The sequence below is a fragment of the Pseudorasbora parva genome, chromosome 2 (assembly GCF_024679245.1).
Source record: "Pseudorasbora parva isolate DD20220531a chromosome 2, ASM2467924v1, whole genome shotgun sequence".
Lineage (NCBI taxonomy): Eukaryota > Metazoa > Chordata > Actinopteri > Cypriniformes > Gobionidae > Pseudorasbora > Pseudorasbora parva.
Genome location: NC_090173.1, coordinates 12,670,477 through 12,697,026, shown reverse-complemented (window position 1 = coordinate 12,697,026; position 26,550 = coordinate 12,670,477). Strand labels below are relative to the sequence as shown.

Sequence of the window (26,550 nt, the reverse complement as noted above, 5' to 3'; positions counted from 1 at the left end):
AATGGTTTAACTTGGGAAGAGTTCAGAAATCAATATTTGGTGGAATAACTGATTTTGAATCACAGCTTTCATGCATCTTGGCATGCTCTCCACCAGTCTCTCTCATTGATGTTGGATGACTTTAAGCCACTCCTGGTGATAGAAATTCACACAGCTCGGATTTGTTGGATGGCTTGTGACCATCCATCTTCCTCTTGATCACATTTCAGAGGTTTTCAATGGGGTTCAGGTCTGGAGATTGGGCTGGCCATGACAGGGTCTTGATCTGGTGGTACTCCATCCACACCTTGATTGACCTGGCTGTGTGGCACGGAGCATTGCCCTAGCTGGAAAAATCAGTCCTCAGATTTGGGGAACATTGTCACAGCAGAAGGAAACAAGTTTACTCCCAGGACAACCTTGTATGTGGTTTGATTGATGAAGGGCTTTTTTCTAGCTTTTCACAACTTCAGCCCTGCCCCTAGGAGCCTGTTTCGAGCCGTCCTTGCCGTTCACTGCACCCCAGCTTATGACATTGTCCAGTAATTTTACGGACATTTCTGTTGAACTTTAAAACACAAACTAATGCAATGTGTAATTCAAAATAAAGGTAATAAACACCTGTAAAACCATCCGGAAAAATCATTTTAACCCCATCTAAATAAAAAACAATGTGGATAACTGTAAATTGCAATTGTCCCGTCAGTAGCTACATTTTCTCTGCATATTTTTATTTTGTTTTGATCAGTTTTTTATTTTTATTTATGTAATATTTTTTATTTATAGTTATTTTATTTTTGTCACAAATTACTTTCCAATTGTGTGTGTTTATGTGTGTGTGTGTGTGTGTGTGTGTGTGTGTGTGTGTGTGTCTGTGTGTGTGTGAGAGAGAGAGAGAGAGAGAGAGAGAGAGAGAGAGAGAGAGAGAGAGAGAGAGAGAGAGAGAGAGAGAGAGAGAGTTGCTCTGGTCTCTCTCTGCATTGCAGCCCAGCGCTGGCTGCTGGAAGTCAAACTCAAATGGCGACGTCCAGCTCCAACAGTAACCCATCATCATCCTCTTCATCTTCAGCCTCCAGTTCGCAGCAGCACCCGAGCCAAAGCCAGCAGCACATCAGCAGCACCATGAGCAGCATGCAAGGTCAGAAACACACCCGAACCGAACGAGCCGAGCCATAGCATATCTTCAGATCCAATGACAGTTCACACACTCAGTCACAATCACACTGCGCTATCACTGCTGCAGCTGTAACTGAGCCACTGATTTAGGATTGCATTTACTAACTCTGAATTGTATCTGTTCTTTAAATTGGTAACCTTTATACTTGTGGTTTTAATTGTAGTTTTAGTCTTGTTAGCCGCACGGCTAACTGCTTTAGTCAAACACTGACAGGGCCTGTGGAAATTATATTTCTCAGCCTGATAAATGCATTATTTACTACGAAATATCTGTGTACATACGCATTTTCTATAGCCATTTCTCTGTTAGTGTTATATTAATTGCTTTAAAGCCATTTGTTTTCTGACTGTCATTGGAGTTTGTTGACATTTTTAGCTGCAGGGCTAACAGGCTAACGATGCCATAATGCTAATATGATATTCAGGTAAATGCGTGTGGCTCCTCGGGAATTAAAATGTTGTTTATTAATCCATTAAAATGTTACGGTGTAATTTAAATCATTTGTGGACCACAAACATATTTACACCTGATTTTATAAGGAAGTGATACTTGAATGGTAAGATGCTGCTAATCTAGATGATTTATCAATCACATAAACAAGTGGGTTTTCAATTTTTTATATGCCAAATAAGGCCCCCAAATATTATCATCATCACGTGATGGACCCCATCATAATATTTAAGGTAGTCTTTATATTTATACTATTAAAAATAATCAAAATATTTAAAATATGATTAGATTTTTCTTTGTTTCTTCTGTTTTTTTGTTTGTTTATACAAATTATTTCCATATTTATTCATTTACTATTTTTTGCTATTTTTATACATTTACTTGTTTGCTTATTTTCATCAGTTTTTATTTATACATTTATTTAAGTCTTATTTTTTATTAGTTTATTTATACATGTTTTATGTATTCATATAACTTATTTTAATGTAATTTATATTTATTCTGACATGTTTTACTCTGTAATCTTTCCCACACACCCCGGTTTGAAACCCCCTGACAATTAGCTATCACATGAATGTGTTTATGGGTATTTTTATGACTAAAATATCACATGACATATGTTTATGATTAATACATTTGTGATTGATTCCTTCCATAACTTGCATTTAAGGTTGAATGTGGGTTTATTTAGGACATTTTCCAGACCTAATAGTGTGAATTTGATATCTATTTTACTATATTTAACATCAAATGTGGAAATTAGTAGTAACTAATTTTAGTTAGTACTGTAATAGTAATAACTTTAGTTTGAAATGCGACTCTTTCAGTGGTCTTGGCTTATTTGGTACATGGTTTGGTGTAGCGGTTAAATTAAATGAACTAGTAACGGGAAGATAGCAGGTTTGAACAAGAACACTTGTGTTTGAATTTCGAATCATAAAGTCATCATCAACAAGCTCATTATAATTATTTTTATTTGTCTTGACATTTAAAATCTTTTGTATCTTAATTATGCTTAATTATATATAATTTACATTTGAACAATTAATAATTTTTATATTTATAATATAAATATAATTAAACTTACTATAAAAAATATCATAACATTTAGTTTTGCTTTAAGAAAATGAAGCCATGTCATTTCAATAATGCAAAAAAAGTGTGATAAATATCTGATTTAAATTACATTACATTTTAATTATGAAAACAAATACCATCTTCATGAATAAAAATACTATTTATATAATTAAATAATTTCTGAATAGATATTTCAGTTTTTATGTATCATGATAGCATGTATTGTACCAATTTTAATTTATGCTTATTTTTTTTTTTAATTAAAAATTGTTGTACTATACTAATATACAACTATCAGGCATAACATTATGACCTAATATTCCTAATATACCATATTCCTAATATTGTATTGGTCCCCTTTTGCTGGGAAAACAGCCCTGATCCGTTAAGGCATGGACTCCACTAGACCCCTGAAGGTGTGCTGAGGTGTCTGGCACAAAGATATTGGCAACAGATCTTTTAAGTCCTGTAAGTTGCGATATGGGGCCTCCATGGATTGGATTTTTTTGTTCATCACATCCCACAAATGCTCGATTGGATTGAGATCTGGGGAATTTGGAGGCCATGTCAAAACCTCAAACACGTTTTTGTGCTCCTCAAACCAATCCTGAAGCATTTGTGCTTTGTGGAGGTGCATTATCCTGCTGGAAGAGCCACAGCCATCAGGGAATTTCCATGAAAGGCTGCACATGGTCTGCAATAATGCTTAGGTAGGTGGAGCGTGTCACAGTAACATCCACATGGATGGCAGGACCCAAGGTTTCCCAGCAGAACATTGGCCATTATCACACTGCCTCCGTGATTCATCAGACCAGGCCACCTTCTTCCATTGCTCCGTGGTCCAGTTTTAATGCTCACGTGCCACTGTTGGTGCTTTCGGCGGGGTCAGGGGTCAGCATGGCTGGTCTGCGGCTATGCCGCCCCATACGCAACAAACTGAGATGCTCTGTGTATTCTGACACCTTTCTATCAGAACCAGCATTAACTTCTTGAGCAATTTGAGCTCCAGTAGCTCTTTTGTTTGATCCGACCACACGGGCCAGCCTTCGCTCCCCACGTGCATCAATGAGCCTTGGCCGCCCATGACCCTGTGGCCGGTTCTCCACTGTTCCTCTTGGAGCACTTTTGATAGATGCTGACCACTGCAGACCGGGAACAGCCCACAAGAGCTGCAGTTTTGGAGATGCCCTGACCCAGTCGTCTAGCCATCACAATTTGGCCCTTATATCCCACCCACTAACAGGTGCCGTGATGAAGAGATAATCAGTGTTATTCACTTCACCTGTTACCGGTCATAATGTTATGCCTGGTCGGTGTATACTAATAAGAGAATTAATATAGGACTTAATGCAAAACTTTGAAGCAGTGAAATGTGAAGCAAACATGTTTTATGACGAGCTCCTCTTGTTAGTGTCTGTTTGCTGATTTGTTTGGTGTTGAACTGTTGTATATTTAATTCTGTTCTGGACTGGCTTCAGTCTCTTTATATGACAGTTATTATCCAGTCCATGGAGTTAAATTTGAATCTCAAGCTAGAAACCCTTCAGTTTTGCATTAGTATTTGGCCTGTTTTGGTCAAACCGTGCTCCTCCAAAATCTCCAACATCTCACACCAGTCCTTTCCCGTATTTCCTGAACGCGCCGTCTGACGTGGGTCTGGTTTGATTGGGAAGGTTATTCATTGGCTTCACATTTACACAGGTGGAGGAAATGCACGTTAATTATCTTCACATGATTTATGAAGTTAATCTCAGCGTTCTTGTGTCCAGATAAACCTGTTGCACATTTACCCTTTTGTAGATCATGTTCATTATGGGTTTGTGTTCCTTATTGTTAGACTGTAAAAAGGGTTTTCAGTGTTTTAAATCACACAATTATTATCACACAGTGTTTCACAAAAGGTTAATTCAGTGTTTCAGTGTTTCTTTCATTATTTACTAGCAATTTCTGAATGAAAATTGTTTCAAAGTAATGCCTAATCCATTTTTTGTCAATGTATGTGTTATGAAATAACCTAACATGAATCTTTTTCCAACACTAAAAAAATATTTAAAAAAATAAGTAGCCTGGTTGCCTTAATTTTGAGTTCATTGAAATTAAAAATTTGAGTTGATACAATTTTGAGAATTGACAACCTTTATTCAAATATTATTAAAAGATTTTGTAAGCATATTGTGTTATTTTGTGTTTTATTTGTGATGATGCAGCCAAATTGTGTTATTTTCATGATTTAATTATTTTTTTAATGTGGTTCAGATACAATGATATTTTGAGTTTGTCTTTATTAAACCAATTTCCTTAATTGTATAAACTCAATTTTTTTATTTCAATACACTCAAAATTTTAAGGCAACCAGGTTACTTACTTTTTTAAGTTAAACCAACAATATTTTTTTGCAGTGAACATACACTCTTAGAAAAAAGGGTTCATTGGGGTTCTATATGGAACCATAGGGTTCTTTACTCAACTCCAAAGAACCTTTTATGCTAAAAAAGGTTCTATAATGACAAGAAGGAACCCTTTTTGTCACAAAGATTATTTAGGCTATTATTTATTCATATATTATTCTGCAACATTTTGTAGTTGTAATTTAATTATTGTTTATTAAACTGTTGTAGTAACTTAATATCACATTTTAATCATGATGATTTTAGGAGGAGAACAATTGAAATGGCACTCTTCGTGTAATATTAATTAACTACATAAAATTAGATAAATATATACATTTTCTAACCCCCATATCTTGAATTTTGTGATCATTCACATGCACTCATAAATGCGTTTGAATACACTGAATAATGCAGTGAAATGTTTGTCAATAATATGAGATATTTAATCAGGAAAGGATAAAACTAATCATAATGAATGAACCCCTATAAGGTGCCATATATATCCTTTTTCCTGGTTACAAAGAACCCTAAAGAGTTCTTTTGATTGAGCTCTTAAAAAGGGTTCTATATAGAACCTGTTAAAGGTTCCAAATACGTAGCGCCGATGGAACCTTTTCTTCTAAGAGTGTAGACTTCTTTACGCTGTGAAGTTCAGCTGGAGGGATTATTTTACACTTGTTATATAAAAAATGCATTTTTTTCCCCTCATGATATTTCTCTCCTTTATCTCTTGCCTCGTCTTACCCACAATCCTCCCTGATGCCGGACCACGGTGAGACCTTGTGAAATTGTTCTTTCCAGAACTGCCGAATATATATATATTTTCACTTCTTCATTTTTGTTTTCAGTCTGGTATTTTCTTTTATTTAAAATTCCTGCTGATTTCCGGATGCTGTTGTGTGTGAAACTCCTCTGCATGTTACCCATGTTTACCGGTTCACTGATGCACATCCCGGCACAAAGGTTTGCTTTTAGTCGAGGTCCGTCTGCCAGTTATCTCTAACGGGAACTTCATGGCTATGAAGAGCGGGTTATGGTGACAAAATGAGGGTGTTTTTCTTTCTGTGTTGATGAGTGAAGTGTCCGTTGTTCTTCTCGCCACCAGGGTTTCAGATAAACCTGTCTGGACTTCCCCAAAGTAAGCCAAGCCTCCTAAACCGTGTCTGTCCGCTGTGCTCACGCTGGTCTTGGGAAGCCTGTCCTACACTAATCCGTCCTCACGCGGGCTCTGCTAGACTTGTGCCGGTCTGGGACTGACCGCTCTGCATGCTAGAGGTGGCGGGTGTTTAGTCGGTCTGTCCTGAGAGAGTCCTAGATCAAGATGAAAATTAGCTCATCATTTACTCACCCTGGGGTTTTTTCTAATGCCATGTGCCCTTTGTTTTTTTCATGGGCCACATAAGGAGAATAAAAAAAAATGGTCCCAATCGTGCTCGTCCATATAATGGCAGTTAATAGTGACCAGAATCAAGGATTTTTTTAAAGACGCAAACGTATCACAGAATGATCACAGGCGACGTGTCATTTATTTTAAGTGTTCTGAGGACATACGATAAGGGGTTATGTTTTTTGTGTGTTTTTAAGGTACTATTATGTACTTATGTATTTAGGGGTAAGTAAGGTACAAAGATGTACCTTAAAATCACTTTTGCTCCAGTGACAGCGTTGTACCTTTTTTCTGAAAGTGGACTTGTGCGTCACACTTGGTTCGTCGTAACAAGACGTTATCGCGTTCACATCTGTCACTGTCGTCAGACAAACAGATTTCCATCCCAGTGATATTTGACTCAGTAAAGAAAGTGCATTGATACTTTTTTATTTTATTTTTAATTTTTTCAGGCATTGTATTTCGTTTCTCATTTTTGTTCATCTTGATTTCTCACAACTTGTGTGCTTTTTCTGGGTGAGATGGCCATGGTCAAGATTTTGGTTAAATAATACAATCAATTTCATTTTTTTCTTCTTCACTAAACCCTATCCTACAATCCCAGAACATCTGGAATATATAACGCGTGTCGCAGGGATCATTTTGTGATGCTTTTGCATAGTTTTAAAAAAAATGATGGTTTTCAGTCGCGTGACTGTTGCGGAGCCTTTTAGGGCAAAACCGCCATAGAACTGCAGAACAAGCATCTTAAAACAAAAATATTTGAACAAGATGCACGTCTTGGGCACTTATGATCCATATACAGCACTTGCTGCAGTATTTCAATCACTAAAAAAAAGCGTGTTTTTTTTAAACGCTTAACATAAAAAACACTATGAGGTGAGTTACACCAATAAGGATTCAATTAAGCGATGTTTAATGCTGATCTAGGATTTGTTGATATGGGTTTATTTTAAATTGAGTTGTTGCACCACTTCATTTTAAACACAGATTAACTGCGCAGTAAACCTGTTATAGAGATGATCAAGCAGCAGACGGAGGGTTAACTGACTGTGCGACCCATCCTTAAAGTGCTTTAATGTACTAAAACAGTGATATTTAAAGATCAACTTTAGTTTACATATTTTTAATGATGCATACTATTAACAAGCAAGTAGATGAGCCCACAATATGAACGCAAAGCGCTTTCTTTATAATGGGTTTCAATGTAAAAAACAGTTAACGAGAAACCTTGCAGCTACATTAATATTGTGTTCATCTGAGTTCATGTGCAAAGTATGCATCATCAATAAGGTGTATATTGAATTTGGTATTTTAATATCACTGTCTTACTACATTAATACTGACTATAACCCTGGTTAAAGAAAAGTGTTACGTCACGAGAAAACTATGACTTTTACATTTACATTAATGCATTTAGCATGAATACACTGTCATTATATGGAGTGCGAGCGGGACACTTTTTAAAAAGATTCTCCTTTTGTGGCCTATACAAGAAAGAAGGGCAACAACACTAGGGTGAGTAAAGTATGCCTACATTTTCATTCAAAGGTAAACCATCCCTTTGCCATTAAAACATAGTCCGTAAACTTTTGATCTCTACTGTACATTTTCCATTTTTAGTTTTTTAGTAAATATTGTGTACAATAGTATTTCTCCAGCATTTTGGTGCGCATCTCTTATGTCATCAGGCTGTGTTGTGTTTATATCAGCATTATTTCAGTCACCGTTCTCTTAAATAACACATTAGTCAACCACTAGTCAACTCAATGCACTTCATCAGTACCAAATATCTACATAAAGAGGAGTTCAGTGAGAAATCGGCACAAGTCTAAAGCTTCGAGCTTCCATTGACTTCTGGACAGTCGATTGGTCCTCCCTTTCATTTGATTTAGTCCATCAAATTCATCCAAATCTATCTTTACCTGATCAAGATTACTGGGACAATCACGAGTGGACTTTCTGTATGGATCAGTCTCTGGTGTTTCATTCACACACAGTAATGGAAGCTCCGGTGGTTGTTTCTTCAGGTGTTTTAGACGGCTTCTCTACTAACCGGTGCAGTGATTATTGCCTTGGGGGTTGTAGCTGTCTTCCCTGTTTCTTGGGTTTGCATTTTGTTTAGTGTTCGAGCACTGTTGGTGCTGGGATGTTTTTTGGCATGTGCATCTCGAACAAACACGAGCTTGTTGGGACATGGGCGCACATGCCGTGAGATTTCAGAAATGCTGTTCCTCTGGTATTCGAATCCTCACATTCTTGTGGTGGAGGGAAAATTGTCTTTAATTTAACAGAGATGGGTTTACCCTCAGAAAGAGTTTCTAAAAGACTCTTTAAACATTAATTTTCCATGAATCTGAAGGTGTTTTATTAGTGCTTAAATACTTCTTTGTTCTCAATCATCACATAAATTAATTTACATTTATTCACATCCCTAGTTTGTAGATGGAAACAGAAGCATTGAGTGATAACACTGAATGATTTCTCTGTAAACTTTTTGTTAACAATAACATTTTGAACATATAAGAATTCCTTGTAATTGTGAGCTGAATTTAGCTTCTGTTTGTGATGAGAAGAGCAGATATTGGGTCACAAATGGGTTATTATAACAAAACAAAAATTGACAAATCAAAATTTTCTTTTGTAAGAAATTGGGAAATTAGTACAAAAATACTGGAAAAGGCTGTGATAATATACACTAATGTGACACTAAGTAATTTAAAGAGATTATAAAGCCGAATTTCCTACATTAAAGGTGCACTTTGTAACATTTTTTTCAGTAAAATATCCAACATTAGGCCGGTGTTATATATTTTGTTCAATTGAGTTCTTACAATATCACAAATGTTTCCAACTATTTTTAAATCGTGAGAAAATTGCTATTTTAGCCAATGAACCTGGATATGTGAGGGAGTCGCCTGTCAATTGCGTCACATCTGTGTTACCTTCAGTTTATGGTTTTATTTAGCAGAAACGCTTTACTCTTATCAGTGTGCATCAAGAGAATAGGTGACCTCTAGCGGACAGAAAAGTTACCTAGTGCACCTTTAATGCATTCGTTTTCAAGAATTCAGCTCTTTCTGTCTTTATTTGTACGTTATTTTGCAGTCATGGTATCAAGAGCAAAATGTGATTATTAGTATGATTTGTGCTTTCGTCTAGTGACCACTTCAATTTTGGCAACCAAAAGTATTTGTCCAAAACTGCAAAAAAGAGAGAAAAAAAATTGGAAACATTAATATTTAAGTATTGTATACTATTGATGCATTTTTGGTCACCATGACAAAAATATATTCTAGTGGATATCACTATGTACAATTTGTTTGATCAAATGATCAATAACTTTACTACAGAGAACTTTAGTTCACCACCTTATAACACAACACTTTGGACAGCATGAATAGATTTAATTACCTTCATTGTATGGTTTTTATAGTTTTTTTTGTTCTTGTTTCGGTAATACAAATTCAGTGCATCACTAGTTCTGTCATGTTGTTTGCATTGGCTTTATTGTTGTGGTGGATATTTTTAGTGCTTATAATGGACGCTGCACCTCGTTTGCTAGATAAACCGTGTTAAGTGTGCACTAAGGTGCACATTTCAGATTCATGCATCATTTTGTGTTGGGTTTTGCATGAGGTGAAGGTAAGTTTCTTTCTTATTCGTTTTTCTGATCTTCCGTTTTGTGTCCGGATGTGATCAGATCTTTGAGACGCTCTATTGTCTATCATGAGTGGACATAAATGGGACAAATGTGTTGATTTGATCATGAAGGGTTTGAGCATGTCGGACTGCAGTCACTGTCCTCTGCTGTCAGATTTGCTAAAGCCGTCGTCGCCCTCCATGTTTTTTTTACCACATTGAACATGTTTCAAACCCTGTCCTGATGGCTTTAGGAAATCTGGCTCTCGGGTTTCTCTCCTGGTGCTCAGATGTGCATGTCTCTAGTGAACTTTTGTCTCTTTCCCACATCTTCCATGGCTTAGTTATAGATGTCATCATCCCATGGCAGCCTGAACAAAATACACCCCCGAATTTATCTTCAAAGCTCTCTGAGTGTGTTTGTGTCTCTTCCTCCTCTGTCAGGTAAACGTAAAGCCCTGAAGTTAAATTTTGCCAATCCTCCAATCAAACCCACTTCCAGAATCACTCTGAACACTGCCGGACTTCCTTTCCAGAACCCACACATGTGAGTACAGATCATCGGACGGCTCTTTCACACCCTTCACATCTGAATGAAACTGAAACATTGATGAAACTCAGTCCTGCTCCGGGAGATTCACCTTCTGGCAGAGTTTAGATCCAACTCCTGTGATTGCTTGTATCGTCACGATATGTAAACTTTATTGTTGCGCGACTCTAAATGCAGATTTAGAGAACCTGTGGTAAAGTGTATGGGAAATATAAGGAATCAGGAAACTATATGAGGTCAAATAAACCCTTTGTACAAGCTAGTGTTCTCTTGTCGGGCTATCACCAGAACAAGCTCAATTTAAGACTAAACATTGGTCTGGGGAGTCTGCTCTGTATTTTCTACTGCACAAGAGGAGTGATCAACGAGTATAATTCAAATGACTCTGTACGCAATTGGATAGTCCTTCAACCAATCAGACCACAAGAGGCATGATCAACTGGCATTGATCAATCTTTTCTCTATCTGTCATCGTGTTAAACCCACCAATAGCACGCCAGGTGGATAAGCCAGTCTGTGATTGGTTCCCGCAAAAGTGTAACAGAAGCAGTAGAAATGAATGTACAGGTTTCCAGACGTGAGTTGCAGGGCGAAATCAAATCACCGGCAGATCAGGCTGGGTTTACCCGGTCTAGATGTTCTCTTGATTTCTAATAAAATTTCTCAAATGAGAACAATCATGATTCGTTTAGTTGTTGACCAGAATTATTGTGATGATCAGTTTAAGCATTATCATGCAGCCATTGAGGCATTTCTATTCTACACCTCCTGGATCTGAGCGTTTTGAACTTCAACTCTGGAGAATTTCATGACTTGTCTTCAGTTTTGTCTTTCCCAGCTCAACCATAAACCTCTTTGCGTCACACGTCTGTGTTTTTTTTAGAGAACGGCTGCGAACGCACAGTATCGAGTCGTCTGGGAAGCTGAAGATCTCCCCGGAGCAGCACTGGGACTTTACGGCGGAAGACCTGAAGGATCTCGGAGAGATCGGCCGAGGAGCGTATGGATCCGTCAACAAAATGGTGCACAAACCCAGCGGACAAATCATGGCTGTCAAAGTAAGACACACTCTTACGGATACAGGTTCTTTACAGGCATCAGTAGTTCCACAAATAATCTAATAAACTAGACAATGACCATAGCTGGCATTCTGACAGTTTGTACTAGACTGCACTAAAAGTCATATTTATATTCAAAGCTCATATTAAGGTTTTAGAAAGAAGCTTTATCATATTTTATGACCGAATCACCCTAAAAAGTGTCACAATCCTCAAACAAAATCCTCAGTTTGAATAAAATAGCACAACATGGATTAAATGGAGCACGGAGCACCAAGCAAACGCTGATAATTAATGATATAATTGTGTAAGAGCTACTAGACCACGCCTGAAGGTGCATGCCTCGCTTTGTGTGTATGGCCGTTCTTTGTAGAAATGCTCAAAATAACAGTATTAGAACCAAATATATACACATTTAGGAAAAGTCACGGAACTAAAGCTATATGGATTTCATTTCAACAAAGTTGTTACGTTGCAAAATTCAACAAAGGTCAAAATGACCGCTTTGGTAGTTCTAGTGTTAACATTCATTTACAACCTACCATTGAATTAAAGGTTCTTTATAGTGGAAAATTGTTCTTTAGATTATTAAAATGTTCTTCAAACTAGAAAAATGTCCCTATTGAAGGGTTAGTTCACCCAAAAATGAAATTGATGTCATTTATGACTCACCCTAAAGTCGTTCCACACGCGTAAGACCTTCGTTCATCATCGGAAAACACTGTTTAAGATATGTAATATTTTAATCAAACGGTTAATGAATCAGTGAATCGATCAATGATTCGGGTCGCCAATGTCATTTTTCAGCAGTTTGGCAGTTTGACGCGAACCGAACTGCTGAAAAATCACGTGACATTGGCGACCCGAATCATTGATTCGATTCACTGATTCATTAACCGTTTGATTCTTTTTGGAGGCACATGGAGGAGAAGAAAATGCTGAATAAAATAGTAGTTTTTTATATTTTTGGACTAAAATGTATTCTCGATGCTTCAAGAGACTCTAATCAACCCACTGATGTCACATATGGACTACTTTGATGATGTTTTTATTCCCTTTCTGGACATGGACAGTAAAGTGGGCATTGACTGCATTATTCTCTGGGACTAAATATAAAATATCTTCTATATCTAAAGAGGTCTTGCGGGTGTGGAACGACATTAGGGTGAGTCATTAATGACATCAATTTCATTTTTGGGTGAACTAACCTTTTAAGAACTGATTATTTGTGGAAGCAAAAATAGTTCTTCTATGGCATTGTTGTAAAATACCTTTTTGGAAGCTTTATTTTTAAGTTAATGATTAGTTTAAATTATTCTTAACTCTTGTTTTGCAGATTCACAGTTATATATTTGTCTATAACCTTATTTTTAGATATATTTAATATTTTTAAAGTGAACTACCAATTCTTAATTCATTGGCACAGTTATTTCACACTTTCACGCGTTTGACAGACGTGCATCTATTGGTTATATTTGAAGACTTCAGATGCAAAACAAAAGTCTTTGACTTTTTTTTTCTTTTAAATGAGTGTTTTTATCAGGTTCCTATGTTTAGGTTCAGTATTTTTTACTTTAATGGCAAAAAAAAAGTTTATAAGTCAGTTATTGAAATTCCTTATTTTCAAAAATGTCACTTTAGTCCATGGTAATTAACAGATGTGATGGTCTTTTGCTGCAGAACCAGCTAAGTCCATCTTGTTTCACTTTGTCGTGGGTGAAATAGACCTGTTCTTTAATGTAGGTTATGTCCGTTTCTGTCAGAGTTACAGCAGCACACGAAACCCTGTTGTGTTTATATAGTACTCTCGAAATACTGTCATTGCAATTGCCACTGATCTTCTTTTGCCTTAGAATGGGCAGAATTATGAGGTTGGTGACGTTTCCTTTTTCCAGTGACTGAAGCTACCACAGGTTCCTCCATTTCATCATACGCCTCCTCCATCTTGTTTAGTTAAAAAAATCTCTTTTAACAGGATAAAAAACTTGTAGCTCGACAATTGAAAGCAGTCTCATACACACACCGTCGTTCATCTTTCAATCATATGATTCGATTCGCGTCTTCTGATTGGTTTCTGTGGAGGATTTTGCTGGCAGAGGCATGTGGCGTTTAGTGGTTTCTGCCAACGGTATTTTCGAATGGGCTGACGTTGGCATATAACGGATTTGAAGTGAAAATATTTGATGAATGTGTAAAATTATGTGCGGAGAGCATTCGCTCAACATGATTATCATCATTTCTGGTGGATTTGAGCGGCTTTTGCATCTGAAGTCTTCATTTGCTCTTGCCTTTATTTTTATTTACGTGTGTCTCCTTAAGTTTATACTGACTTTCTCTCTCATTTCAAACAGCCTCTGAATGCGCATATATGAAGTATCTGTACAATATGAAATCAACCAGATAATAATAAGCTGCGATGTGGATCAGACGCTCTGCTGACGCTCATGCTTAATGCTCGTGTGTGTGTGTGTGTGTTTGACAGAGGATCAGGTCGACGGTAGACGAGCGAGAGCAGAAGCAGCTGCTGATGGATCTAGATGTGGTCATGAGGAGCAGTGACTGTCCCTACATCGTCCAGTTTTACGGAGCTCTTTTCAGAGAGGTTTGTCTGTTTGTCTGCTTTCCTCCTCATGTTTTTTGAGAGTCTTTCTAACCCAAAACCCTTGTTTTTGTGTGTGTGTGTTTTAGGGGGACTGCTGGATATGCATGGAGCTCATGTCTACCTCCTTCGACAAATTCTACAAATACGTTTATTCCTCTTTAGACGAAGTGATTCCAGAGGAGATTTTAGGGAAAATAACATTAGCTGTGAGTTATATTTTATTGAGAGCTTTAATAAGCGTTGCATTTGGTTAGCGCTCATTAACATGCTCCTCTGTGTCGTTTCAGACTGTGAAAGCACTTAACCACTTAAAAGAAAACTTGAAAATTATTCACAGAGGTAAGAGAGGCAGAATGCTGTTTATTTTTTATTTCTGCCGTCCATCAGTTTAGTTTTGTTTGCCTGGTTTAGTGTAAGAAGACTCTGGACTCTCTTGGGTTTTACTCAGACGCTGTTTTACTAGACCGTTTTCTCCGCAGACATAAAGCCATCAAATATCCTCCTGGACAGGAAAGGCAACATTAAGCTGTGTGATTTTGGCATCAGTGGGCAGCTGGTCGACTCCATCGCCAAAACCAGAGATGCAGGCTGCAGACCGTATATGGCAGTAAGATTCACTTATATATTCATGTATAGACACAACCGTGCTAAAGTTTTGATTCTGTGAGATGTTTTATTGTTTTTTAAGAAGTCTCTTCTGCTTACCAAAGGCCAGATTAACTAACAGCGTGCTCCAGCTCAAATCCTCTTTTGGAGTTAAACTACTGTCAGGATTTACTAAAGACAGGCAGTGATGAATTACCACTGAAAAGGCGTGGGCAGGGCTATTTTTGTGGCTGACCCCTTATTGCATATGCATTTGTAGGAGTTTCCCTTTCATACTCAACATTTATGGGAGGAAAGTATTTAAATGAATCACAAGGTGACTTACAAAAGTTTGTGCTCATCAATTTACTGGTGTTTGCGCCATTATTCACTGGCCAAAAAAGCACGTCTTATGCTGCATTCACACCACACGCGAATGAAAGGCACATTCAGGTCACGCGAATTACGCATATTGAGGTCGCACGTTACGCACGGGTGGTACTTTTTGTGTATTTACGCGTCTGAAGCGAATTCATGTCTGATGCTCAAGTTGAAAAAAAAGGAACTTTTGCGTCAATTCGCGCCGCGTTAACCAATGAGGAACCTGCTTGGTACGGGTCAGAGAAGAAACCCTGCATAATTATACTTTTTCATAAAATGTAGTTTCATGACTTTTTTTCAGTCACGAATGTAGATGTTTAAAGCTCAAATCTGTTTTTTTTTTCTTATAAAGAGCCTATTTATAAAGAGCCTATTTTCTTATAAAGATTCTATATTAGCACCTATTTAAAAAAATGAATCTTCTGTGTTTGGAGATCCAGCGCTCATTAACCCGCTGAGAGCAGCTTTACCTTTGCCAGTCCTTCTGACGTCTGCCGCTGACGTCTGGTGTCTCTGTAGTGATTAAACTTGAGATAGTATTCGTCTTGTGTAGATCTAACGGGTTATCTTTGGTCTCATGAATCTATAATTTGTTGATTGCCAAATTGTTTTGATAGAGGGTAAAGTGAAGTTTCATAACTTTATATTTTAACTTAATCTTGATATTCATATGCACACTAAAGCCCCTTTCACACTGCACGTCGGACCCGCAATATTCCCGGAGCATTGCCGGGTCGCCTTCTGTGTGAAAGCAACCACATCCCGGCATTGATTACCGAATTCGACCCGGGTCGGGGACCTAGTAATATTGCGGTATTCGACCCGGGACGAGCGCTGTGTGAACAAAAGCCGAAACTAATGCCGCAACGTGTACGTATTTATCGTGCGACTCCTAGAGCTTGTTTTTTCAATAATACAACCCTGCAGTGCCAGAAGAGCTCGTGTTCGTATACAAAAGAAACTAAAATTAAACAAGCAGAAATGTGCGCAAACTGGACACAAGTTGAGACCACGGAGCTCCTTACTATCGGCGCTGAAGCTGAGATTGCTCGCCATTATACGCCACATCAGGATGTCACGTGTCAACTCGACCCGGGACCGTTAAGCGTTGTGTGTGAAAGCGCACATATTACGGTATTTCGCTGCCAGTGTTAATGGACCAAATCTAGCGGCCCGGGAACAATACCGGGTCGCATTATCCGTGTATTTGCCGGAATCGCAGTGTGAAAGGGGCTTTATTGTCTGAACCACATATTAATGTGTTTAATATTTGTTTTTAAATACAGACGAAAAGAGGCAGGGTTGTGTTTTATGGATTCAAAATGTTCAAGCGTCCAACTAGACATGAATTTGACGCTTTTTCGCATTTGGTGGGAACGCAGCATTAAACCAGACGCTAACTGGTACATTGTGCTGGTCATTATGGAAATGATCCGACTGCGTCTGTGTGCTTTCATTTGAGCGTCGTCAGTGGGAATAATTTGGCCTGTTTAGTAAATCTGGCCCCTGCAATTATTTAATGGAAAAGACAGTAAAAACATAGCCTGGTTAAAACCAGACCATTCTCAGTAGTAACTGCTTCACCATCACTGCGCCGTTGTCGTCATCGTGTAGAGCCCCAACGCTTCTCATTGGTGCTGCGATTTTCGACGGATTACAAAATGAGTTTCAATGGGCTCTTTGCCAGACTAATTGCAGAGCAAATCTTAATTTGCTGGAAGTTGTTTGGGTTTTCTAGGCTAGTAAAAACAGAGATATTATTTAAATTAAAATCTAGAGTTTTCTATGTGAATATATTGATTCAGGATTGCTAAACGCAGCAGAGAAATCAAACGGCTCTCATTAAGCAGCAAAGAAATACGGTGTGTCATATACAGTGTGAGGCATAATACAGTGTGACTGTAATGTTAGAAGATGGCGAGCCCCGATCAGAAGTGTTTTTCAGGTTGGAAAACGCGAGCCACACCACTTTACCTTTTTTGGTGGATGTTTTATTTTAGAAAAGATGCAGTTTTTATATGTTGCTAGGCAACCCCCAGATCAATTGTCTAATCAAGGTAACTGTTACCACAACGGAAGGACCGCCTCGCCATTCATTCGATCGGACAATGGGGGAAAAAAATGGGAATGTCGTCGGGTAGAGCTGCGCTGTTAATCGTTAAAAGATTGGGATCTCGCTCTCGGTTTTAATTTGTTTGACAGCAGGTGCAATTTGTAATCAAAGACTTTTTATGTTATAATGTTATATATGTTATAATATGTTATAAAGTTTAAATATATTTTCAAATATATTTTGCCACAGTATGAATGCGAAGCACTGAAATTTATTTGTGGGGTTCAATGCTGATTCTGTGGTGAGCCGCCAGAAATAAATCAATGTATATGTATTAGGGCTGTCCTCGACTAAGGATTTAGACAATCGAATCAGAATTGTCGAATCTCTCTATGGTCGACCGATACTCGAATGTGTGTGTGAATGGGTTGGGAGGGACATGACACTCAGCAGAAGGGTAAAACTATTTTTATTTTCCTTTACACACTGCACACAGCAACAACTTTTAATAAAGCAACCAAAACTGCCTGCCAACTGATAGACGAACTGACAATGGCTTTCTTATTTAGGTTTAAATAGCCTGAAAGGTAATGTGGTGGATAAACATAAACTGTTTTCTCATAAGATGTTAAAGCCGCGATCGAAATCCAGAACATCACACAAATATATAAAAGAACATTTTGATAAATAAACCTAAAATAAAATACCTGCCTAGAGAGGAAAAGAACACTGAGTGCGTTTACATGCCCTTTCTGAAGCCGATTGTGCCTTTAAAGCGGGTGAAGACGTACGCGAAGCTCAGCCCCGCGCCTCAGGATCTTACTCACACCGCCACCTGACGTGCACATTATATACACGCGAGCTCAATTTTGAATTGACTGACAGATGAGCTGCACGAAAGCGCTCTGTGGTGCGGCAGGATTTTAAACAACTTCCCGAGTGGCCGCGGACAGGCGCTGAATGCTGCCGCCGGTGTGTGTACACTCATTGAACGTGTTATAATTTTAAAGGCGCGGTGCGATGCTCAGCGCCCTTAAAGGGGTCGCACACCGATGCTCAGCTCAGCGCCGCGACACGTCTTTAAAATATTGAGGACCCCCATATTGCCAAAATGGTATGTTTCATAACACCTGCGAAGATTCGACCGTGAGATCGGTGGTCGAATCAGGCTCCAAATATCGATGCATCGAATCTTCGACTATTCAGGGTCACCCCTAATATGTATCAATGGAGCAGAATATCATTGAGCCTCATGTTAAAATGCCAACTTTACAGCTGAAAAAAAACAAATTGTGGTTTTGGTCTATACGGCTAATTTTGACCTTCATGACAACTGAGGGGGGTGATAACTCATTCGTCCACATTATATAAAGCCTTAAAGTTCTGCATAATTAAGGGCGTGGCCACTTTGAGTGACAGGTGGATTGCCTGTCTGTTAGTCATTGCGTACCCCAAGCTCCGCCCACATCACGCCTCTTTCCCCAATCTCTGTTATCCGGGAGTACGGTGACATGTTGCCAAGATGACTTTATGTTAAAAAACTCTTTTCTAAAACCTAAAACACTGAAACCATATTGTTTTTTACAGTCTGTGGTTCTGACTTTAGGGGATAATTAGGTGAGAAATCAGTCATCAAATGAAAACTACAGTCTTAGAATTAGGGTCGTCTTGTATTAGAAACATTTCGGTATTGTAGTCCACATAAAAAATAAAATAAGTAATTACATTTCTTGAACATGCAGCTTTCCATTGATGCAGTCAATGTTTATAGATTTTAATAAATGTCAATAATTTTAGTTTTTTTGTAAGATAGCATTGATCTTTTGGTCACAATATTTGAAAAACAAACACACAACATCCTATTAAAATCAACTATTGGCAAGAAATGTTAATTTCAGGAGCCATGTCAGTAGTTTCCTGTCTGCCGTAGGATGATGTAACTGCAGGAGTGTCTGTGAATGAAGCTCCGCTCTGCAGTCGCTCTGCTGCTGATGATGTCATACTCTAATCTGAGCGCATGATCTCATCCTGACTGCATCATGACATCATCATCATCAGTCTGTAAACATGAGTAACGTGTGTGTTGACTGACATGCACAGCTCTCTGTATGTGACACACACACACACACACACACATAGAGAGAGTCTGAACAGACGGGAGCACATCTGTTTTTCTCCTGTTTTGATCTGTAAAGCGTCTTCACAGGCCGTCTGATGTGCTGGAAAATCACTCTGCTGCGCTCCTGCGATTCTCATGTGATTTCCCAGACAGTTGTGTGTCATTTGAGAAATCAAGCCACGATCACACGTCTAAACATTTGCTCTGCATTTATTCAGCAATAATGCATTTCTGAGTTAGACCGAATATCCAGCAGTAAATCATGTTGGACAGGATTTTATCAACCCGAAAACATTTTTCAGGATTAATTTTTTTTAATTTTATGCAGAACAATCAATTTAAAGTAAATCACTAATATATTGTAATAAAATAATGTTTTTTTAATAACATGCATTTGTTTTTGATTTGTGCTAAAATAAGAGCAGTAAAATGTACTTAAGTAAATGATCACTGTGTCTGAATCAGCACAGACAGTCTGATGTGATTCATATTTATATTCATATATTTATCTAAATCAACCGCATGCTTCCAGGACTCTTTATGAATGAATGATTGAAAGAGTTCATGACTTTACTGTTTCTAGTGCCATGAAAAAGTGATGAAGATGAATCATGAAGCCACTTTAGCAACACGTGTAACTTGTGTAATGTGACGTTTATTACAGAAACAGTATTCAATAATAAATAACGAAAATGATAAGACTTGACTTTATCGTTTATCATTGGTTAAAATTAATATTATCTTTTTCCTGCCAATGTTTAAGCAGAGAAATATATTTAGAAATGGAGGAAATTACTATTTATTATTTGTATAATAATAATAATAATCTAATATCACCCTATTATTATTATTATTATTATTATTAGTTATTTTAAAAGATAATAGAATATTAATGATGACGATTAAGATTTTTAGAATATCATGCACTGCTTATTTTTATTTTAATCCTTATTTGAATGACTAAAATAATACATTTAAATACATATAAAATGTTATTAATAATAATAATAATTTAGTATATTATATTACTTGTAATACCTTAATATATTTAGTAACAGAATGTAAAAAAATAAATTGAACCTGAATAATAATAATTGATAATACTTTTATTATTACATTTATATTCCCAATATACATATTATATTTAGTTTATTTGTTTTTTTTTATAAAAATATTTTTTTGTTTTTTATTTTAATCTTTGTAAAATAACATATTTAAATACATATTTTATTTTTATTCATAATAATTATTATTAAAGTAATTTTAATATATTAATTGTAATATTTTAATAGTATATTTAGTAATAACTTATAGTATTAAATGAATATTCCTTATATAATAATATAAAGATACATGATTAGTTTTTTAGAATAAAATGCACTGATTATTTGTTTCTTTTTTAATATTAATTTTAATTCATGAAATAAATTCATATTTAAATATACAATAAAATTTTGTTAATAATAATTTTAATATATTATTTGAATTGTATTATAATGGAATATATTCATTGTAAAATTTTAATAGTATATTTAGTAAAAACTTGTATTATTAAATTAATATTCCTTATATATTAATATACATGATACATGATTAGTTTTTTAGAATAAAATGCACTGATTATTTGTTTCTTTTTTAATATTATTTTAATATTATTTTTATTATAAAATAAATTAATGTTTCAATATTTCAATTTTGTTATAATTTTAATATATTAGATTAATTTTATTATAATCAGATATGAATTATAATATATTTTAATAGTATATTTAGTTACAAAATATATACAAATACACAGAATATGAATAATAATTGATTGTAATGTATGAATAGACCGTTTTTATTTCCTAATATACTCTCTTTAGAACAGCATGCCATGCACTGATGACGGGTACAGAATGAGATTAAAGTTAATGAAGTAAATGTTGACACTGTGTGTGTTTCAGCCGGAGAGGATAGACCCCAGCGCCTCCAGGCAGGGTTACGATGTGCGCTCAGACGTCTGGAGTTTGGGAATCACACTGGTGAGAATGATGTGTGAACTGTCATATGATGGATGGTGTCAGCGCTGTGTGATATTGAAAGTCTGCTGCAGTGATTGTGTGTGTGTGTGTGTGTGTTTGTGTGTGTGTGTGTGTGTTTTAGTATGAACTGGCCACAGGGCGGTTTCCCTACCCGAAGTGGAACAGCGTGTTCGATCAGCTGACGCAGGTGGTGAAGGGCGACCCGCCGCAGCTCAGCAGCTCCGAGGAGAGGCAGTTCTCCCCTAAATTCATCAACTTCGTCAACCTGTGGTGAGACACACACACACACACACACACCCACCCTGTGATCTGTGCTGTTTCCTCTTTCTGAGAGTTGTGGACTCCGCAGATGGGATGTAATGACTCAGATCACATGATGCTCATGACGCCTCCTGCTGCTTGGTCAGAGCAACTGCAAGAGCTCCAGATTGCACTGATGATGAATTAAATATCTGATTGTTTTTGTCTCTAACAGCCTTACAAAGGACGAGTCCAAGAGGCCAAAGTACAAAGAGCTTCTGGTGAGTTCCTGTTTCCTGCTAAAGGGACACATTAAGCATTTTTGAAAGCTTTTTTTTTTATGATAAAGTTAGCATGACATGTGAAGCAGCGTCCTGCAGAGCTCCTAAACCTGGACGTATCAGGGATTTTTTTTAAGTATGTAGGACTGGAACAATTATGATGTTTAATAAAACCACGGTCATGGAAAAATCATACTACACCAAATCACTCTTTATAATTGCTATAATATTGTTTTCACAAATCCTTATCCAAATCAAAAGTCATTTATAAACTTTTTATAATATAAAAAGTTTGTATAGTTCTTGTACAACAATTTAAACAATATAATAATAATAATAATAATAATAATAATAATAATATTTTTTTAATGAATAAAATACGTTTATGATTATTATTGCTGCAGTATTATTTTAGTATCTTTTAGGTTATTATAATATATTATTATTAATATTATTTAATTATAATTATACATGAGTAACACAATTTTAATTAAATTCTTAATATCTATACAGTGTTTCATAAATGTTATTTCCGTCTTAATAATTTTAGTACATCAAGCTAAATGAAAATGATGACTAGATGAAATTAAAAGGTTGAATTCTTTATATATATAAAACCAGACCAAACCAAAACCAGTCATAAGTCTCACTGGTATATTTGTGTCAATAGCCAACAATATATTGTATGGGTCAAAATTATAAAATTTATTATTAGTAGTAATATGCATTGCTAAGGGCTTTATTTGGGCAACTTTAGAGGTGATTTTCGCAATATTTAGATTTTTTTTTGCACCCTCAGATTCCAGATTTTATATATATATATATTCCGGCACAGAATGCTGTATTTTAAAACAATATGGAAGAGAAACGGTTTGAGATTAGGAGGAAACTGCGGCATTACTGAGCTCAACAGCTCTGGCCCGAGCTGTGATATAAACTGAAAACTATTGGCTGTTTTAAAAAGGGGAGGGGCTGTTCGATATGTCCCGCCCTGTCTTCCTGTTTCAGTGAAAATGATGTCTGCGCATTTGCAGGCACTTCAGTGGGCCTTTAAAGACAAATTCACGGCACCTGAACTTTGCACTTTCCCTTATGCATAATATTCATTTTAACCTAAAAGTTTGATCTTAGATAAAGATACAGAATTTAAGAAATTAATTTTCAAGTAGTTTGTGAGGATTGTTACACCAAAACAAAACAAACAAAAACCTTTGATAATTCTTATTCTTGAATAAATATGACAGTTGTTGAGGTAATAACATAAAATAAGAATTTGATGTCAGTTTAAGTCTTGAACTTTAAAAAAAATTATTTGTCTTATTTAAGTCACTTAAAAAGAATAGTTTGGCCAAAAATGTAAATTGTTCCTTTATTTAATCACCCTCAAGCCATCCAATGTGTATATGATATTCTTCTTTCGTTGTAAGAAAAAGTATCCATATTTATAACCTTATAAAGTATTAACACTGGCTTCCGGTAACGACCGTTCATGAGTCGAGTTCAGCTGGAAGAGTGACGTCTGACCTGAGGCATGACGTAACTCTCTCGTGTATGATAATAATAATAATTCGTTAAATTTATATAGCACTTTTCTAGGCACTCAAAATGCTTTACATATAGAAGGGGGAATCTCCTCAACCACCACCAATGTGCAGCATCCACCAGGATGATGCGACGGCAGCCATATTGCGCCAGAACGCTCACCACACACCAGCTGATTGGTGGAGAGGAGACCGAGTGATGAAGCCAATCAGGAGAGGGGGATTATTAGGAGGCCATGATGGACAGGGGCCAGTGGGCAAATTTGGCCAGGATGCCGGGGTTACACCCCTACTCTTTATCGAAGGACATCCTGGGATTTTTAATGACCACAGAGAGTCTGGACCTCGGTTTAACGTCTCATCCGAAAGACGATGCTCTGTGACAGTATAATGTTCCCATCAACTGAAATATTTCAGGTCTTTTACTGTTTTAATACTGGTGATTTTGACATACAGCTCATGAAAACCCATCTCAAAAAATTATTATATCATGAAAAGGTTCTCTAAACGAGCTATTAACCTAATCATCTGAATCAACTAATTAACTCTAAACACCTGCAAAAGATTCCTGAGGCTTTTAAAAACTCCCAGCCTGGTTCATTACTCAAAACCGCAATCATAGGTAAGACTGCAAACCTGACTGCTGTCCAGAAGGCCATCATTGACACCCTCAAGTGAGAGGGTAAGACACAGAAAGACATTTCTGAACGAATAGGCTGTTCCCAGAGTGCTGTATCAAGACACCTCAGTGGGAAGTCTGTGGGAAGGAAAAAGTGGCAAAAAACGCTGCACAAAGAGAAGAGGTGACTGGACCCTGAGGAAGATTGTGGAGAAGGACTGATACCAGACCTTGGGGGACCTGCGGAAGCAGTGGACTGAGTCTGGAGTAGAAACATCCAGAGCCACCGTGTACAGGCGTGTGCAGGAAATGGGCTACAGGTGCCGCATTCCCCAGGCCAAGACACTTTTGGGCTACAGAGAAGCAGCACTGGACTGTTGCTCAGTGGTCCAATGTACTTTTTTCCGGATGAAAGCAAATTTTGCATGTCATTCGGAAATCAAGGTGCCAGAGTCTGGAGGAAGACTGGGGAGAAGGTCCACTGTGTTTTATCAAGGGCAGGGTCAATGCAGCTCGCTATCAGGAGATTTTGGAGCACTTCATGCTTCCATCTGCTGAAAAGCTTTATGGAGATGAAGATTTGGTTTTTCAGCACGACCTGGCACCTGCTCACAGTGCCAAAACCACTGGTAAATGGTTTACTGACCATGGTATTACTGTGCTCAATTGGCCTGCCAACTCTTCTGACCTGAACCCCAGAGAGAATCTGTGGGATATTGTGAAGAGAAAGTTGAGAGACACAAGACCCAACACTCTGGATGAGCTTAAGGCCGCTAGCGGATTTCCCCACCAAGTATTGAGTGCATAACTGAACATAATTATTTGAAGGTTGACTTTTTTGTATTAAAAACACTTTTCTTTTATTGGTCGGATGAAATATGCTAATTTTTTTAGATTTTTTTGTTGTTGAGAATTTTGGGTTTTCATGAGCTGTATGCCAAAATCATCAGTATTAAAACAATAAAAGACCTGAAATATTTCAGTTGGTGTGCAATGAATCTAAAATATATGAAAGTTTAATTTTTATCATTATATTATGGAAATTAATGAACATCACAATATGCTAATTTTTTGAGAAGGACCTGTATACTGGAGCATTAGTACCCACACAGACCAAAGGGTGAGCGCCCCCTGCTGGCCTCACTAACACCTCTACCAGCAGCTCCCTGGTTTTCCCAGTTGGTCTCCCATCCAGGCACTGACCAGGCTCAGCCCTGCTTAGCTTCAGTGGGAAACCAGTCTTGGGCTTCAGGGTGATATGGCTGCTGGCAATGCAGGAACCGCCATGAAAGCCAATGATTATAGTTTATAAAAGTTTATAAAGTAATAAATATGTATATTTTTCTCACACAAATGCATGACTTTACTTCAAAAGGCCTTTATTGACCACTGGAGCCGTATGGAGTGCTTTTTCACGGCTTCAAAATCTCATTTCCCATTCACTCCAAGTATAAAGCTTGCAAGAGTCAGGATTTTATTAATATAACTCTGATTGTGTTCGTCTGAAAGAAGAAAGTGACTTGAGGGTGAATAAATCATGGGCTAATTTTCATTTTTGGATGGACTATTCCTTCCATCCAAGGACGCAATCTTGCGACCCTTTAATGCTTTAAATGTGATAAAAGCTTGAGGTGCTTTGCGAGGGTTGACGAGGAACTAAAGTAAAGCAGAAGTGCTGTTCAAAACTTCAAACTTCTCTCTCTCTCTCTGTCTGTCAGAAACATCCCTTCATTCAGATGTACGAGGAGCGTACGGTAGACGTGGCCAGCTACGTCTGCCTGATCCTGGATCAGATGCCCACGTCTCCCAGCTCCCCGATGTATGTGGACTGACACACGCGCGTCTGAACATCCACGCGTGTGAATGAGACGGTGTAAAAGTTTGCTTCATCACAGAACTGCAGTATTAAGACGGGAAAACGTACACAAGAGCACCGGCTGCGGCAGAGCGGTGTTCAATTCAAGCTCGACTGTAAGATACCTCCTGCCCATGATTCTTTCTCTCTGTCTCTCTCTCTCTCTCTTGTCACACACACACCTGTAAAACGTATAAACACACACACACACAAGCATCTGATGGGACGCACGTGGCGGTCTGGCTATTCTCTCGTGGATGCAGAATAATGATTTTAAACAGATATTAAATAATGAAATAAATAAGCCTGGAATTGTATTTATACTTCTGAAATCACTTGTGGAATATATGATTGGGAAAGTCGTCGCCGTACTGGAATCTGCTCGTGTCTGGTCCCCCTCCTCTTCATGTATGTGATATTAAACACGTGTTTTGTATGTTAAGGTGACGCAGAGGTGGCCGGGCTTTCTGTAAACGAGGAAATCCTCACTGTACAACGACTATGTGCTGATATTATAAATAAAACTGAGGAATATGGAAA

At 37.4% G+C, this 26,550-nt stretch overlaps 1 protein-coding gene across 4 annotated transcripts; it reads left to right on the top strand.

Annotated features, from left to right (window-relative positions):
* The first annotated feature begins 907 nt into the window (after positions 1 to 907).
* map2k4a (mitogen-activated protein kinase kinase 4a) lies at positions 908 to 26,550 on the top strand. 4 transcript variants are annotated; one of them, XM_067456355.1, is made up of 12 exons: positions 908 to 1,117; positions 6,179 to 6,211; positions 10,547 to 10,649; positions 11,536 to 11,710; positions 14,193 to 14,312; positions 14,399 to 14,518; positions 14,600 to 14,651; positions 14,792 to 14,919; positions 21,397 to 21,474; positions 21,596 to 21,744; positions 21,950 to 21,995; positions 25,874 to 26,550. In XM_067456355.1, the coding sequence occupies exons 1-12, from the start codon at positions 997 to 999 to the stop codon at positions 25,985 to 25,987; spliced, it is 1,239 nt and encodes a 412-aa protein (XP_067312456.1). In that variant the 5' UTR covers positions 908 to 996; the 3' UTR covers positions 25,988 to 26,550. The 4 variants fall into 4 exon arrangements, with proteins under 4 accessions (XP_067312456.1, XP_067312460.1, XP_067312467.1 ...); XM_067456359.1 differs by lacking the exon at positions 6,179 to 6,211; XM_067456366.1 differs by lacking the exon at positions 6,179 to 6,211 and having other exon boundaries at positions 909 to 1,117; positions 10,559 to 10,649.

What these genes read in the sequence shown, in the direction of transcription:
- map2k4a (XM_067456355.1), top strand. Translation starts at nt 997, where the DNA reads ATGGCGACGTCCAGCTCCAACAGTAACCCATCATCATCCTCTTCATCT. An exon ending in ATCAACTTCGTCAACCTGTG is followed by an intron (nt 21,745 to 21,949) that starts GTGAGACACACA and finishes TGTCTCTAACAG; the next exon opens with CCTTACAAAGGACGAGTCCA. An exon ending in CAAAGTACAAAGAGCTTCTG is followed by an intron (nt 21,996 to 25,873) that starts GTGAGTTCCTGT and finishes TCTGTCTGTCAG; the next exon opens with AAACATCCCTTCATTCAGAT.